A 17,249-nucleotide genomic window follows, 5' to 3' on the forward strand; every position below is an offset into this window, starting at 1 on the left:
AGTTTAATGAACAAGGGGTGACAACGCTCCGCAGGACCAGTCCAACATACTGTGCAAATTACTTTTTTTATCAATAAAATGTCGCTAACTAAAGATGAATGTCCGCACAAAAGCAAGCCATAGCTTAAATGTGATTCAAAAAGCCCAAAATATGCTATCCTAAGGTATTCAAATGAAACAGTATCTCTTAATTTCTAGATGAGATAGCTCACCCTAGAAATTTTCCTGCAATCAAAATCAATATGGATCTCCCAATTCACTTTTGAATCAGTGTGAATGTCTAATAGTTTTACTGATCTATTTTCTATATTTTTTTATAAACCTATTAAAAGTGAGTGATATTTTTTTTTTTAGTTAGAAAGAAGGTTATTGTCAGAGATCCAATTTACTGCGCTAATCGAGAGCTAATTTTGAAATCACCTGTAAAGTTGTAATATCTTAGTGTTTGTAAAGTAGTGTTATGTCATTTGCATAACAAACAACTGCATCAGCCATGACATTGGATGGAAGATTATTGGCCGCCACAATGAAGAAGTATGGTCCAAGAACGGAGCCCTGCGGAACACCCATTTTAACACAACTTAATTCTGAATTCTTATTGTTGATTGAAACAAACTGTCTTCTGTTATTCAGATAAGATTCAATTATTTTAAAATAATGTTCTTATTCCATAAAATTCTAATTTCATTAATAAAATATCAAATGGGATACAGTTGAATGCTTTGCTTAGGTCGCACAAGGAAATCAAATCATAAAGGAATGTTTTATTTATAATTTCAAGAACTGCAGTTTTATTTTTCTTTTGCGAAAGCCAAAGCCAAACTAACTGTTTGTTAAATTTAGATTTAAAGTTTAGGTGGCATCACATTACAGAATTTGATATTTTGAAATGTGTATCACAGTTAAGTTCATCTCAAAGTGAGGACATATATGGTTTTTCAAACAAGGTTGTAAAAGAAATTATTTATGTTATATTGGAGCCACTATTATATCTGTACAACATGATGCTTCAGCAAAACGTATTTCCAAATGTTATGAAAGTAATTAAAGTGATACCTATTTATAAGAAAGGAGATAAACTGAATCCAGCCAATTATCGCCCAATATCTTTGGTACCTATTTTTAGTAAGATTTTTGAACATTGTATAAAAGAGCAGCTGTATGGATATATATCACAGAATGGTCTTATCTGTGATGAGCAGTTTGGGTATACGTGGCCGTAATACTATCAAGGCTGTAGAATCAGTAGTCAGTAAAGTCTTAAATAGTTTTGAATGTAAAACCATATGTTCTGCTACACTAATAGATCTATCAAAAGCATTTGACTGCATTCCACATGACTTGCTGTTGAAAAAACTAAATCAATATGGTGTTAAGGATGGGGAACTGAGACTTTTTTCATCATACCTCACTGGTAGAAGGCAGACGGTGGTACAGGCTAATGACCAATCTGATTTCTGTAATGTAAAAATTGGTGTACCACAAGGATCAGTATTGGGACCTTTCTTGTTCATTATAGCGGTGAATGACTTTGCAAATAGCATGCCTTGCAATTCAGTTCTATATGCAGATGATGCAACACTACTGAGCAGGAACAAACAGCTAGACCTTCTTATGTTGGATCAGAGCAGAGCATTAGAAAGAGCAAAAGAATGGTTCAAAGTCAACTCTCTTGTAGTAAATAATGACAAAACTGAACACATATGTTTCTCCTTAGATTTTAATGTAAGCAATAATTTTAAACCTGTTAAGCAGTTAGGTATATACTTAGATAGTAGGCTAAGCTGGGACTTTCATATTCAAACTATTTGTAAAAAATTAGCTAGAGTAATTTATTTATTACGTAAATTAAAAAGCTGTGTAAGTTCAGAGATGCTGTTGACAGCTTACTATGCATTCTTTCATCCTCATCTACTGTATGGAGTGGTGTTATGGGGTAATAGTAGTGCAGCCAAGCAAGTGTTTTTATGGCAAAAAAAGGCACTAAGAGTAGTTAAGGGTATACCAGAAAGAGAGTCTTGCTACCCAGTTTTTAAAGAATTACATATAATGACTCTGCCTTGTCTATTTATTTATGATTGTTTGTTAAGAGTTAAGGAAAACCTAAGTAAATATCAGCTAAGACAGGATGTACATAGTTACCCAACTCGATATAATGGAATGTTAGATGTTTTAAGTGTTAGATTAGAGAAAACAAAGAAAAGTCATATATTTATTGAAATAGAATTGTTTAATAAACTACCAAGAATAGCTTGGTCAGTCAGCATGGTGAAATTTAAAAATGTACTGAGGACCTGGTTTAAAGAGAAAGCTTTTTATTCTATAGAACAATATTTGGCAAGTGATACTAGTGATATGAGATTTTAAATTAGGATAATACATTCATTACTGTTGATTTGTTGTAGTTTATTTTAAATTGTTGACTAATTTTACCAATTTTATCTCGATTATTTTAATTCACTAGTTATAGGCTTTTTGTTATTGTTTTGTTATTCACTGTTAATCTTGTTAATATTTTCTGTTAATTCTTGTTGTTATCTTCTTGTTACTCTATTTAAATTTGTTAATTAATTATTAAAAATTAAGAAATTGAAAGAGAACTAAGTAAGGAAAAATGTATATAACTGCTGCAATTGATTATAATTAACAAATACTGAAATAAGAAGTTCTTAGTTTAAATATTTTTTAAGCCATTCATATTACTGACGATGTTTATTGCATGTAAATCATGTTTAACAACAAATAAAGATCTTGAATCTTGAATCTTGAATCTTGATGTTCAAAATAATAATTCAATCGGTTGTAAATTAAAGATTCAAATATTTTTGAAAAGAATGAGATTATAGAAATTGGGTGATAATTTTGCAACAGGAGTTTTCCACCTTTTTTCGAAAATTGGAATTATTTTTGAAATTTTCTGTGGGTCAGGAAAATAACCAGATTTTAAGGACTGGTTATAAATTAAAGAAAGGTGTTCACTGATTAACTGGATATTCCTTTTAATTATATAGTTAGACAGTCCAAAGCAGTCCATACTTTTGGAGTTTTGACGAATAAATGTTTTATAGTTTAGATTAGTTTCTATATTATTTTACCATAAGAGTACAATGTATAGAATAGTATTAATAAATTAAATGTGCTGTTTTAAATTGTTTTAATTAATATTATACAATAATTTAAAAGTTACAGATTTAACTATGGTGTATGGTTTCAAGCTAACTTTTTAAATCTAAATAAAATATTCTCCTCACTGAGAACCCTTGGGCCACAGGATCAAATTGTGAAATCAGTTAAGCTGTTAGATATTACTCTAGGCAAGAAACCCATATGGAAAGATCACACAAATAATTTATCTCAAAGTTTGCTTTAAGCTACGTTTTCCTAGACGCGCATTATACAGCGCCGCGTATTATCCTGCGCCGTGCATCTAACTGCGTCGCGCAACCAAGCACTGGTTTGTACAGAATCAAGTGGAATTGTTTTCCTAGGCGCGTCACTGCGTCGGCGCGATATACGGCGCCGCGCAACGACGCCACACCACTGCTCCGAGAGCAGTCAGTCACCTTCATTGCGCCGCGCAACACCATGGAGACCATCGCGTCCAGTGCTAAATCGGCTAAGTTTTCCGAGGAAGAAGACGAACTTTTAGTGTTTGAAGTTCAAGAATGACCTATATTGTGGAGTGTACAACAAAAAGAATACAAGATTGTGTTGAAGAAGGACAAGGAATGGGAGTTAATAGGGAAGAAACTATCTAAGAAATATTTGTTATAAGTTCTACATACAGTTACTGTATTAATAATTTTTATAAATTACAAACGAATGCACACATATAGATTCTAAAAACTAGCATAATTTTAAGAATTCATTACCGGTACCCGGAACTGTGGAGTTGTGTAGAAATGCGACTCTCATCATAAGAACAATGTTTTCAAACTTCCAAGTTCGTTTTTAAACAGAATAAATCTAAACAAATGGGCCCGCATTAAATAATTCGAGTTTAACATTGTACTTATCATAAGTGCAATTGCAATTTTTCGTTTTAAACACCCAAGTTGCACCTTTCTTAAACATCAGTTATTTTGTTTTTCTTTTCTTCTTGGCAGACAGTACAGTACTTAATCTTTGTTTATAGAATCTGCTCCTTACTTGAAACCCTTCACTTTTAGCGAAACCACCAACCCAGGCTATAGGTATCATGTTCTTTTCAGGCATCTCCCACTTAACATTGGCTACATCTTCAGAGTTAGGGGGATTACAGGCCAAAAAGTCATCCCTTAACATGTTGAGAAGGCAACAACATACAAATATTACTAAGTCTACGGTGTCTGGTTTCAAGTTGATAGGCGTATTGAACAGAATATTCTAAAAATTGAACACATAATGCCAAAAGCATTCTCCGTGACTCTTCTACATCTGCTTAAAACGTAGTTATATTCTCTTTTATACCTGTCTTCTAGGGACTGTTTGTGAGGGTAAGGTTTCATAACATGTCTGTCTAACCTGAACGCTTCATCCCCTACTATGACATGTGGAAGCTTCATATCCGCAGAAGGCAGTGTTTTTGGATGTGGGCATACGGCACCTTCATTGATAAGTTTGCCCATTTTTGATTTTTGGAATATTCCTGCATCTCCTTCTTCGCCATAAGCACCAACATCCACCATAAGGAACTTACAGTTTGCATCGACTAATGCAAAAAGAACCGTTGAAAAGGAATTTTTCAAGTTGTAAAAAAGGCTACCGGAAGAATTAGGTGATACTACTCTCACATTTGGGGATTTCGCCTCAGCAGTTAAGGGATTCTTCACACGATTAGAAGGCTGCACGGTTACATCTTCACGTATGAGGTCAGTAATGTGTGAAAACTGTCCACGCGTAAGTCTAAAATATTCTTTAAATTTAACGTCATCAGTAAGCAAATGTCTTTTAACTTCACAGTCTACTTCCATGTCTATAGTGGTTTCTTGAAGAAGAAGTAAAGCTGCGGCACGCACATGTATATAGTCCGACATGACTTGAGGTTGGGACCAGACTGCTGCACTGCGCCCCTGCATATTGCGCGTCTAGGAAGACACTTAATTCCCGCGATCACAGAATGTCGACAACGCATTTAGATGCGCGGCGCAGGAAAATACGCAGCGTTGAATAATGCGCGTCTAGGAAAACGTAGCTTTAGAAAGTAAAGATATTGTGTGAATACAAATCTAACTTTACAAGCTTATTTAAGTCATTTTCCATTTGCACTTACTATATGGAACATTTTGTGGGATAATAGTGGGAGTACAGAAACAGTTCTCTCATGGCAGAAGAGAGCCATAAGAATTCTGTTTGGTTTGGATACAGAGATAGTTGTAAGTCATACTTTATTGAACATAATATTATGACTGTGCCTTGTATATTTATTTTACAAAATTTAGGTACTTAATGTAAGAGAAAATATAAGCGAATTTATCTGCAACAACAATATTCATAACTACCAAACCACACACTCAACAGACTTAGTTTTTTCTCTGTAAGATTGGGAAAGTACATAAAAAGCCATAATTACAATAATAAAATGTAATACACATCCGGAGGCACTTAGATTGTTAGAACTCTTCAAGTCTTTTAAGAGATTAATCTCAAATTGACTTAACAAACATACCTTTTACTGAGTTAGTGCATTTTTTAGGCCAGGTATAAATATAGTTACCATACTTTAGGATTAGGCCAGTGATAATTATTCAACAGTAATAACAGACTAAGACGAAAAATTTTAATAGACTCTCTACAATTATAAATGTTTTAAGTATTATTGTTTTAAAAAAGTTCAGTCAGCTAAAGAAAAATAATTCCGATACATTAATTTTCAGGCATGCAATGAGTATAATATATTTTACCTTTTGTTAAAATATAATTTAATATTAATTTTAAGATGTTACTAAAACTGCTTGTACATGGTTGTTAATTATTTTGTTAAATTTTTATTGCTGTTTTTAGTATTATTACTGTTGCTAATTTATTACCTAGTATTTAAGTTTTATTTCAGTGATTTGAACTAATGTTTTTTGTTGTATTATATATAGTTTAGTTACTTGACAAAGCAATAAGCTTATTTAAATTTTACCACCTGCCATGTATTATCACATATTGGTTAGTACTGATTGGAGTTGGTATTAATTTAATTATACAATGTTAGCCTATGCTTATGTATAGTGACAATGTCCATTGCATATGTTGTATGTCTAAAGACAAATAAATTGTCTTGAATCTTAAATTAAATTGTCAATAAAGCTATACTTTGATGTATTATTGTAAATGTTTTCCTAAATGTTCACTTGGAAAATGATATACTTAAAAGTTTAAACAAAACACATTTCTAGATCATAGGGAATAAGTGGTTACAATTGTTTTTACTCTGAAAGTCTCTTTGTCTTTTATATTTCCCTTGTCTTTCATACAAATAAAATGTTATGGTAGTTAGGCAATTCAACAGGTTGAAGATATTGCTGGTTACAGGAAGGCAGCTTTTGTCTGGTGCTGCGTGGTGCCCGCCTTGGTCAGCCTACCTTACTTGAGGCTTTGGCTGCTGGCTGTATCCCTATTGTCACAGCTGATGCCATGGTCATGCCTTTTGCTGACATCATCGATTGGAAAAGGTACATCTATTATCTGGATCTTGCTATGAAACATTGACTATGAAATAAGTGTTTTTAGATGCAAAAAATTGCTAATTATAATCATTTAAATTTCACAAAATCCTGGTATCTTAATTTATCACAATTCCAATCAGAGTTTGATGTTGTTTGAAGGGCTGCCTTGTTTGTGGGGGAAGCAGACTTGAATACTGTGATAGATGTAGCGGCAAGCGTATCGGAGAAACGCAGGGATGAGATGAGAGAACAGGGTCTATGGCTCTACCAGCGCTACTTCTCCACCATGGAAGCTGTTACCCTTACAGCGTTGGACATCATCAACGATAGAGTGTTTCCCCATCATGCCCGTACATATGAAGACTGGAATTTTGCACCACATAAAGTAATTCTTATAGTGTTAAGATGTGAAAGATGTTTAGAATATGTAACCTAATTCTTATAAAATGTAAAGAGTTTCTTTAGCAGGAAACATGGATAAATTTAATAACCAGATACAAATACATAATTTTTACGTACTAAACTAATCTAGACATTAATGTGTAGGTGAGTCAAAAGTGTGAATACATCTGTATTAAAGTCAATTGGTGCAATGAGTCATGTAAAATTTCTTTAAATACTCTTTATTTTTGGCCTGTTAAATTGTGCTGGTTAGACTGTTGCTATAGCTCATGTCATTATAGTTTCTTGCACTGTTTTACTTTCATAGAGTGTGATGGGCGCCATCTTGAAATTGTAATTGTTTGAGACTAGCTAACAAACTTATCTAAGTTGTGTGTAAATAATATCACAGTAAAAAGTTTATTTTGAATTGATTTGAAATTACAGCAATTATTGTATTTACACCCATTTCTACAGTGTTATTTTATAGTTCTCAAATCTTTACAATGCATAATAAGTGAGATATAACCTTTCCTTCTTCAAAATTTGATTGGCTATCATCTTGAAACCCTTAGAGATACTGAGAAATGAGTAAGAATATTAAATAAATAAATAAAAATGCCTTTATTTCTTAAGCGTTTCGCAGTGTATCACTGTTTTTTTTCTTCTTCTTTTTTTTCAGAATAACTTGTGTCAAATAGTATATGCCTAATAACTATTTAACAACTAAAGAACAATAACATACATAACAACATACAAACTATAATGGATATAAAAACAGTTCAAATACTAGACAAGTCAAATACAGAAATAAATATTGTGCAAGTCAAATATAAATTAAAAAAGTTCTACAATATACAACCTACAAACTAATTAAAAATTAAATATATAAAACCTACAAATTAGTTAAAAATATCTCTACGTGATATACAATTTCCTTAGTAACATCTTAGTTACTGCTGTTGTATAATTGTCATTTCTTTTTGAACATGCTAACAGCATTAAGTCTTAATGTTGTCAGGGAGGTCATTTATATATGGTTGGCCCAAAGTAGCTGAATCTCCTTCTCTCAACCAGGGTGACCAGACATAAATTCCTAAAAGGAGGACTTTGGTGGTTGAAAAGGAGGACAGTAATAAATATGCCACATAAACTTAACGAAAAACATTTATCTATACATTATTAGAAAAACGCACAATAAAAATAAGTACTGGATTTGTTTTAACATATAAATCGAAAAATTAAATATTATTAAAGAATATATTGATGGATAAAAGTATTATTTTAAGTTATTATTTTGTATGTGGCATAAGATTGAATGAATTATTATTACAATTTTCCTCTTTAAAAAATTATAAATTATTTCAATCCAAATTTTTAGAATGATATTAAAAATAAATTTTGTGAAATAATTGGAATTAATTCATTGCATTATTCATTACATTGTTAGTGAGCTATACTAATTGGCATATATAAGATATCACTATAACATAAAAATATATAACGTATTATAACAAAATTAACCTATCATTCATTATACATAAATAGAAAATCAAGGGGTAGTAGGGCCAGTGCTGAGCGGATAGAAGCAGCAGTGAGTCAGTGACACTATAGACAACTCTCAACAACAACTGAATCTAACAGCAGTTCTCATGCTGTGAATTACGTGTGCGCTGCAATAACTTTTCATTGTTTATTTTCAGAAGAATTTTTTAATTTGATGCTACTATTTTAAAACATGTAAGTGTTTGCCAAAAAGCCAGACGTTTTACATAATTTTCAAAAAACCAGGAGGACAAAAATTAAAAAGGAGGGCATGTCCTCCTGAAGGTCACCCTGCTCCCAACATCAAGCCGCACTTGAGGAAATTGATGTTTTCGGTCTTGGCTGGTGCTCCTTGGAGTGATCTCTTCAATATATGAATATTGAGTTCACCTCCATTTGAATGAGAAAGGGAAATCTTACTCCATTCTTCTGTCGTTAAAAAAAGGTATCATGCACAGATTATGTTACATCTTAAAATTCTGAATAGATTCCACCTGCAACCAGGTACAAGTAGATAAATAAATTTTATTAAACTTTTACATTCATTTATAAGATGAAAATGTTGAGTATGATAAATATGTGGATGCATTTAAATGAAAACTGTTCATGTTATTAAATGTGGAACTGTTAATGCAATAGACAGGCTACATCAGTTTCTCAGTTATACTTCTTCCAACCGCATGTTTAAATTACTGTAGCTTGTGTGTCACTAGGCTACTAACTGCTATGCTTGATGTTGCAGCGTGTTGCCCAGTCTCCTTTGTTCCTTCCTCTGACAGCTCCCAGAGCTCCTGGCTTCACAGCTGTCATTCTCACCTATGACCGAGTCGAAAGTCTCTTCACACTCATCAATAAACTGGTCAGAGTACCAAGCCTCAGTAAAGTCATTGTTGTATGGAACAACCAACGGAAGAATCCACCACCAAGTGAGTTAACTTAATATGCAAGTTGATTGAAGTAAGGACGAGAGCCACTGACGTTGATAGAGCTATGCTTAAAGTAGATTTGAACCTATTACATCTGTAGACGCAAACTTAAATATATTTATTTTTTGTCTTTTGAAGGCTTGTACAGGGTGTTAAAAGTATTTCAATACTTTGGGATTTTGTTCTACACATAAAAATGAGCAAAAAAGTTCATACGAAGGTAGTCCTAAAAACTTTAATTCTTCCGACAATCTGTCTGTATTTGTTTTTTTTATAAAAGAAAATTATATCGTTTGAAACCAGTTAAGATAAAGTTATGAAACTTTAGAATTGTACTAACCTTTGGTAGACCTTTTCGAAAATAAAATAATAACAAAATTCTTTTACCTGTTTCAAAATGGCGGACATTAGTCGGTTAGAGTTAATTTGATGGAATAATTTTAACTTCCGCCATTTTAAAACAGGTAAAAGGATGGGTAAATTTCAAACATAGCTTCATGTTAGTTCTGTGTTTTCATAATGACTGTTAAATTCAGAGTACTAACAACTAGCCCATTGGGGCCTTTCATGCCAAGGAGTACGAACAACTACAGTTTATTTTCTTTTTGGTCTTTTACTGTGTGTATAAGGGTTTGCAATTTAATTTGATTAATGGGTGTGTGTTTTTAGCTAATAATTTGGAATGTTTTCATTTCAATGCTGTGAATGGGTAACTTTGTTTTACCCATTTTTTGTACTAAATGGTTTACATAAGTATTAAAAATTGAAAGCATGATTTAGTAATTTTAAAGTCATATTTATTTGTTTTTTCCATTTTACATTGATTAACTATTTAATGTTGTGTTTCTTGATGAAAATTTCACTTTGTTCAACATATTTTTTATTTATGTAGTTTTGTATGAACTCAACATTATTTAAAAGAAATTTTAATATTTGGTTAATACCAGGTCTTACAAATCGAATGACTATATATCGTTATAAACTTTTAATGTTTTTCACAGTGCATCTCTGGCCAAAAGTTAACAAGCTGGTAAAATTGATCCACACCAAAGAAAACAAGCTATCTAATCGTTTTTACCCTTATGAAGAAATTGAGACGGAAGCTATATTGACCATTGACGATGATATTGTTATGCTCACTGCAGATGAACTTGAATTTGGTTTTGAGGTAAATATGTTTTAATAGTTTTATAGTGAAAAATAATTATTTTAAAAGTATCACTGTAATATTCTTGTTTAGATTTTAAGAATTTTATTTCAAGAAATTGTTGGTTTTAATAACATTTCTTATTTGTATAGTATTTAAAACTCTTTTTTCCCAAACAATAATTACACATTTAATGCTGTAGTTGTAACTGGGAGCAATAACATTGGTAATACAATCAGTGTTAAAATTAGCTTTACACCCAATGTAATTGGAAACAAATTATTCAATTATCAAGTAAACATGTTATTGTATAATTTAGATTTGTAAAGAAATGCCAATAATGCACAAATCAAAGATTGCATACTTCAACAATGGATAAAAAAAGGCAAAACTTACAATTGAATGAAATCCAAAGTTAGATGTATAAATCTACAGCTAAAATCAAGATACAGTAAACTTCATTTTCAATATACCTATAGTTTATGGGCATATAAAAATATGATGGATGGTTCAAACAAACATATTATTTCCTTCTTATTGGCTCACTAATATTGAGGAATAAAAAACAATTAAAACTGCACCTTTGGCAACAGAAATTATTTTCATGCTAGTTTAGGGTTGAATAAGAAGGTATGTTGTATTGTATATAACTTTTAAGGCAGTTAATAAAATATAATTTTATATTATTTATATTGTATTTAGTCAACTTTCTTTCATGCTATAAGTAAAACCTGTTCTTCAGACTATTCCTCCCATGCATTTCTTTTATATTCACTTTTAGATCAAAATTGATCTAGATCAAGACTCATTCTTATTGATTGAATTCTTGTATAAATTACTTTTTTATCCTTTGAGTGCCAAGCACTTTTGGGGGTGGTGCTGTTAGTGCCAAGCATAGGTCACCTCTCTCAGTGAGCCAAGCACTCCTTTGGTGTTTGTGTAGTGTTCAGCCAAATAATTCATATCTTGCAAAAAAATTCTTTTACTGTGTTGGGGGGAAAGTAGGACAATTATGATTTGTAATAAATATTTCGATAATAAAAATATGTTGAAGCTTTTAATTATTAATTTTATACAAAATTTTTATTTTTATGTGTTTAATTAATAAAGAAATAAGAAAAAGTTAATTTTGTTGTCCTAAATTAATTATATGCATCTTTTTTTATTTCTCCTTATGTCCCATAGGAACAAACATACCAAATTTTAAAAAATTAAGTATTTTAATGTTAAGACATTTGTATGCAACTTTTTCATTGTTTCCTATATAAGTAGGAACAAGTGTTAACTTACCAAGTTTAAAAAGTAAGTACCTTTAATACTGTCTTTTCCTATATATTAGTGCAAAATATTGAAAATCTGCACTGGCATAAAAGTTGTCTCTCATATTTGCTGAAAAGCTTTTACCAGCTGTAACAATGTAAATCAAGATAAAGAATCTATGTTCATTTGACTTATTATGTATAAAGTGATACCAAGTACAATGCCATATCTTAAGATTTAGTAACAGAATAATAAATATTCAAAAAGCTGATCTACTCGGTCCTCTGCACTTTTCGGAAAAAACCAGAGGCACGTCACATTGACTCTTGGCACTCAAAGGGTTAACCCTACATCAGGCGCTAAACGGAGTTTTCCTCCGTGTATTTTTTATTATTAAAAATAGTACTACTTTTCTGATGTTGGCAGTCGTTTCCCGCAGTGTACTTCACGAGCATCTTTCGGGGAAGCGAAACAATAGCCTCTCGCTTATCTTTGTCAAAATCTGTCAGTATGAGGTCTACTTCCGTGCGAGACTGGACGATTCCTCCGTGAGCGCCCGATGTGTTTGTAGTGCTTGGACGAAATCTCCGTGAGCGCCTTATAGTGTTTAGTTTTTTATGGAGTAATAATCCGTGTGCGCCTAAATTTGTGACCTGTGATGGTTTCTTTTTAAGTTTTACAATATATTTTATTTGAATTTTGTGAAATGGAGAATGAAGACGAGAGACTTGTCAGTACAGTACCAGTGTGCTAGGGAACATTTCAGTACTGTTTATAGAGTGAACATTGTCGTTATAAGAACCAGAAGGAAAACGTTTTGAAACTTTGTGTAGTGTTTAAAAAAATTTTAGTAAAGAATAAATTTTGATTTTAGAGTAATAATTGATATTACAATTGTACAATATCTCAAGAATTGAAGTAAGTTGTTTTTGTAAGAAGTTAAAAACTAAGTTAATTTCCATATATTATTACAGTAGGTTAAACATTTTTACAATTAATTGCATTATTCCTTAAAATAAATCATGTTGTTACTATACAATAACATTTTTTTTAATTTTGAATTTCTTATTTGGAAAATTCATTACATAAGAGAGTAATTTTTATTTAATTTCTAAAAATGAATATATTACATTTTAATGAAATCAGTATGAATATTTAACCAAATAAAAACAGTTTAAACGACTATGATATCCATTATTCGCTAACCTGGAGGAAACCTCTGTGAGCGCCTGATGGTGTTTCTAATTTTAAGCGCCTGATGGAGGGTTAATGAGTGAATATTGTTTCAAATCAAATCAAATTCAAATCAAATTATGTTTATTGCCGTAGACTTATGCAAGCATTGACAATGTCTATTTGCCACCAGATGGCCAACTCAAATGTACATGTAACAATGTACTATTAACTAAACACTAAATAAAATAAAAATCATACAGAGGTCCAACAGTAGCATTTACAGCAACATTGTATAAGCTTAGTGGTTTGAGACAGTATTTCTAGTACTTTTTGTTTCTTTAAGCAGGCTACATTTAAAATAGTTAGAACAAGCATTAACAATTGTTAAAAGCAACAAGATTGTAACCAAATGTGCACAATTTAACAAAAGTCCCCAACAAATATAGAAATCAACAATAAGTATAAAATTCTGCAACAAATATAAAACTTAATAATCAATATATAAAATTTAAAAATTAATATATAAAATTTAACAATTAGTATATCAACAATCAATCAACATTTTTTATTGCCATAAAATAAATATCATTGACAAAGTCTTATTACAGGTTTAAGAATATAGCAAAGTCAGTTATAAAACTTAGATTAATTATATCTTAAGTTACGTAAACATAAACCACAATACTCAAATACAGCCAGTGGCATTGGGAAATTTAAAATAAAATGTTTTTTAATTGGAAGAACTCGTCCAGTGCATAAAATGGGTTATCTAACAGCCAGTAATATTTATTCAAAAATATTTTTTTATTGTATTTTTGGACTAAGGGTAACAAATGGTTGTACACCCTCAGTGCAATAACAGAGTGGCTTTCACGAGTTTTGCTCAATCTATTAAAATTAATAGATGCAGCATTTTTATTCCTGGTATTGTGGGAGTGTTTTATACTGTTAGGCTTTACTAATTGAGGATTTTGAAAGATATATTTCATAAGATCAAAAAAATACAGGTTTATTATGGTCTGAATTTTACAAATAGTGAAAAGAGGCTACAATGTTCAAGTGGCTGTGAGTTAGTAATAATTCTTATAGATTTTTTTTGAAGGATAAGAATGTTAATAATTTTACTTGCATTGCCCCACACTAATAGTCCATACCTTATAATGGATTGAAAAAAGGCAAAATAAGCCGTTCTCACATAATTTGTATTAACATAGAGTGTAAGCCATCTGAGAAGATAAATCACTCTAGATAACTTAATTGAAAGATAATTAATATGGGCATCCCAATTTAAATTTCTGTCAATAATGATTCCTAAGAATTTAGCATGATTCGATAGATTGCTTTGAGAGTTTACAGATTTTCTTAAACTGAACAGGATATTTTGGGTTTTACGTACATTTAGATAGAAACCATTGTTTTTAAACCAGCTTGAAGCTTCCAATAGAGTATTTTGTGTTGGAGTGTTTAGTTCCTCAATGCTATTGCCTGTATTTAAAAATGTTGAGTCATCTGCATACAAGATTGTTGTGGCAGAGACTGACAACGGCAAGTCATTAATACAGACCAAGAATAACAAAGGACCTAGTATGGATCCCTGGGGGATGCTATATGTGACATTTACTTTCCTGAGACCAGTTACCATTGTTATAAAACCTTTTGCTTTCTATTGCTTAAATAGGATTTTAGAAATGAGAGCGGTATACTGCCCAACCCATAGTATGATAATTTCATGGTAAGATCATTGATATCAAACACAATCAAAAGCCCTGTTCAGGTCACATAAAGTGGCCTGAGAAATTGCCTTTTCTTCAAAGGCTTGTGAGACATCTTTAACTAATTTGTCTAGGGCTTGAAAGGTTGATTTATTTTTCCTAAAACCAAATTGCATAGAATTTAGAAGGTTATTTGTTCTAAAATAATTAGAAATTTGCTTATAAACCAGGATTTCAAGTAGTTTACCAACAACCGGAACTATAGAAATGGTGGGGCGGTAACTTTCAGGTTTATTTTTTTTTACACATCTTAAACACTGGACACACTCTTGAAATTTTAAGCTCTTCAGGAAAATAGCTCTCATTTAAAACAGAGATTAAAACATATTGTAAGAGAGACAACAATACCTGGAATAATTTTCTTTAAGACATTATTGGACATGTTGTATATGTCAATACTGTCAGAGTTGCTTAGGTTTTTAACAGATTCGATTATATCCTCGGGTCTGATATCTGTCCATTCAAAGGTTTCTGGTGGTAGTTTAATGTTACATTTTTGTAAGCATTCTTTTGCAGCACAAGAGGAATTTCCCAAAGCGTCTTTAATTTCTGAGACAGAGTTAATGAAAAAATTATTAAAAGTATCAGGGGTAATGTTGATACTATTGCAATTAGCGCTTGAAAGACGAGTGTTGCTGTTGATAATTTTCCACGCAGCTTTACACTTATTATTGCTTAGATTTATATAATTTTCATTATGTTGATACTTAGCTGAAGCAATAGCTTCTCTGTACTTGTTTTTCAGTTCTAAAAAGTGCTGCCTTAACTTAACGTCACTTTTTTGATATACTGTGGTAATACAAAAGATTTGACTTAGCCAGATCGTGGTTATACCATTCATTTTTAATATTTTTTTATTTGTTTGAATCAGATTTTGTCAGTCTTTTAAAATATAATATAGTATTGTTAAGCACAGTCCAAATTTTGTTGAAAAGTAGGTGTGAACTATGGTTGTTTTGATAAATTACTTTGTCCCAGTCATAAGAAGCCAATTTTGTGCTAAGGTCATTCAGTGAGCGTTTAGGAAGCACAGTTTTCAGGCTAATAGTCATATCTAACTGACTTTCATGGTTTTTGAAATTTGTGATATTCCCCAGATTCACAAGAATACCATTGTGATCTGAGAAGGGAAAATCTATAATTTGGCAGGCAGGATAACCTAAACAAATTCTGTTATTTGTAAAGACATTGTCCAGGCAATTAGAGTCTTGTAGGGCTGCGATTCAGGTAGTAATAATTATATTGTCTTAACAGATTTTGGAGAGCAAGAGCAGTTTCACTATTGGTTGTTACATCAAATTTGTAGTTTAGATCGCCTCCCATCACTATAGTGTAGTTGCTCCAATTTGTAAAGTAGTTCAATAAATCTTCTAAAGATTTAAGAAAGATTTTGGGATCGCCCGATGTTGAGTGATATATAGACACCACTATGATGCTTAATTCATCTATGAAGTTAGCGGACACTTCAAAATGGGAATTCAGCGCAGAGAAACGAATGATATCACAGGCTCTGGCCTGTTGTGAACAAACACGAGTGAGCCCCCCCTAATATGATTATTTCTACTGTGTGCACTGGCACAATGATATCCAGATGGAAAGGAAAACAATGCTTCCTCACCCCTAAGCCAATGCTCTGTGATGCAAACCAATTTAGGGTAATTTAAATCATGTAAAAAACTTTCCAAAATTGTTATTTTATTACTTTTTATATTAATAAGGCCTTGAATATTAAGAAAGAATACTTTTAAATTATTCTCATGCTGTAATGTATAATTTGGACTGATCATTTGAGATTCTATGTAATTTTTGTTGTGTTTTCCATTAACTCCATTAATGTGTTTCCATTAATTGTTTGGTAACTTAAAACATACTCTTTTTTTTAGGTGTGGAGAGAATTTCCAGACCGAATTGTTGGGTTTCCCTCTAGAACTCACGTCTGGGACAATTCAACCCAGCGCTGGAAATACGAGTCAGAGTGGACCAACCAGATATCCATGGTTCTGACTGGGGTTGCTTTCCATCACAAGGTACTTGATTGGCACAGAATACTGTATCTAACACTAGGGACACAGATCCTGAAGCTTTATGTGATTGACTTTCCTACCAGAATTATATAGAGTAATTATTTTTACACGATCTGCTTACTCTGTGACTTCTACAGGAATCATAGTCATAGAATTTAAGACTAGAATAGGTCCAATGTATGTATAGCTTATTGATAAACCAGAATCTGTTGGCTTGTAGAATGATGTAAAGAAAGAAAGAAACACTTCTTTATTGAGGCGAAATTAGGACCTCTTTTCTTTTGTATTCTTTTCTTTAAAACATCTGCTAAAGATTTTTTAAATAATTTAATTTTCTACAGAATGTAACAATTTTTAAATTAAAAGAATGAGGAAAACAAGAT

The 17,249-nt window shown here is 31.7% G+C and overlaps 1 protein-coding gene across 1 annotated transcript in view; it reads left to right on the forward strand.

The window, feature by feature from the left end:
* Positions 1 to 16,869, forward strand: part of LOC124373510 (exostosin-2-like) — a gene marked incomplete at both ends in the record, with an annotated part of 37,417 nt that extends 20,548 nt beyond the window's left edge. The window contains 5 exon segments of the mRNA XM_046831870.1: positions 6,502 to 6,641; positions 6,795 to 7,020; positions 9,304 to 9,487; positions 10,489 to 10,655; positions 16,726 to 16,869. Coding sequence (XP_046687826.1) covers positions 6,502 to 6,641; positions 6,795 to 7,020; positions 9,304 to 9,487; positions 10,489 to 10,655; positions 16,726 to 16,869 — 861 coding nt within the window.
* Positions 16,870 to 17,249: the final 380 nt, after the last annotated feature.

This window comes from Homalodisca vitripennis, unplaced genomic scaffold (genome assembly GCF_021130785.1).
Source record: "Homalodisca vitripennis isolate AUS2020 unplaced genomic scaffold, UT_GWSS_2.1 ScUCBcl_5777;HRSCAF=12669, whole genome shotgun sequence".
NCBI lineage: Eukaryota > Metazoa > Arthropoda > Insecta > Hemiptera > Cicadellidae > Homalodisca > Homalodisca vitripennis.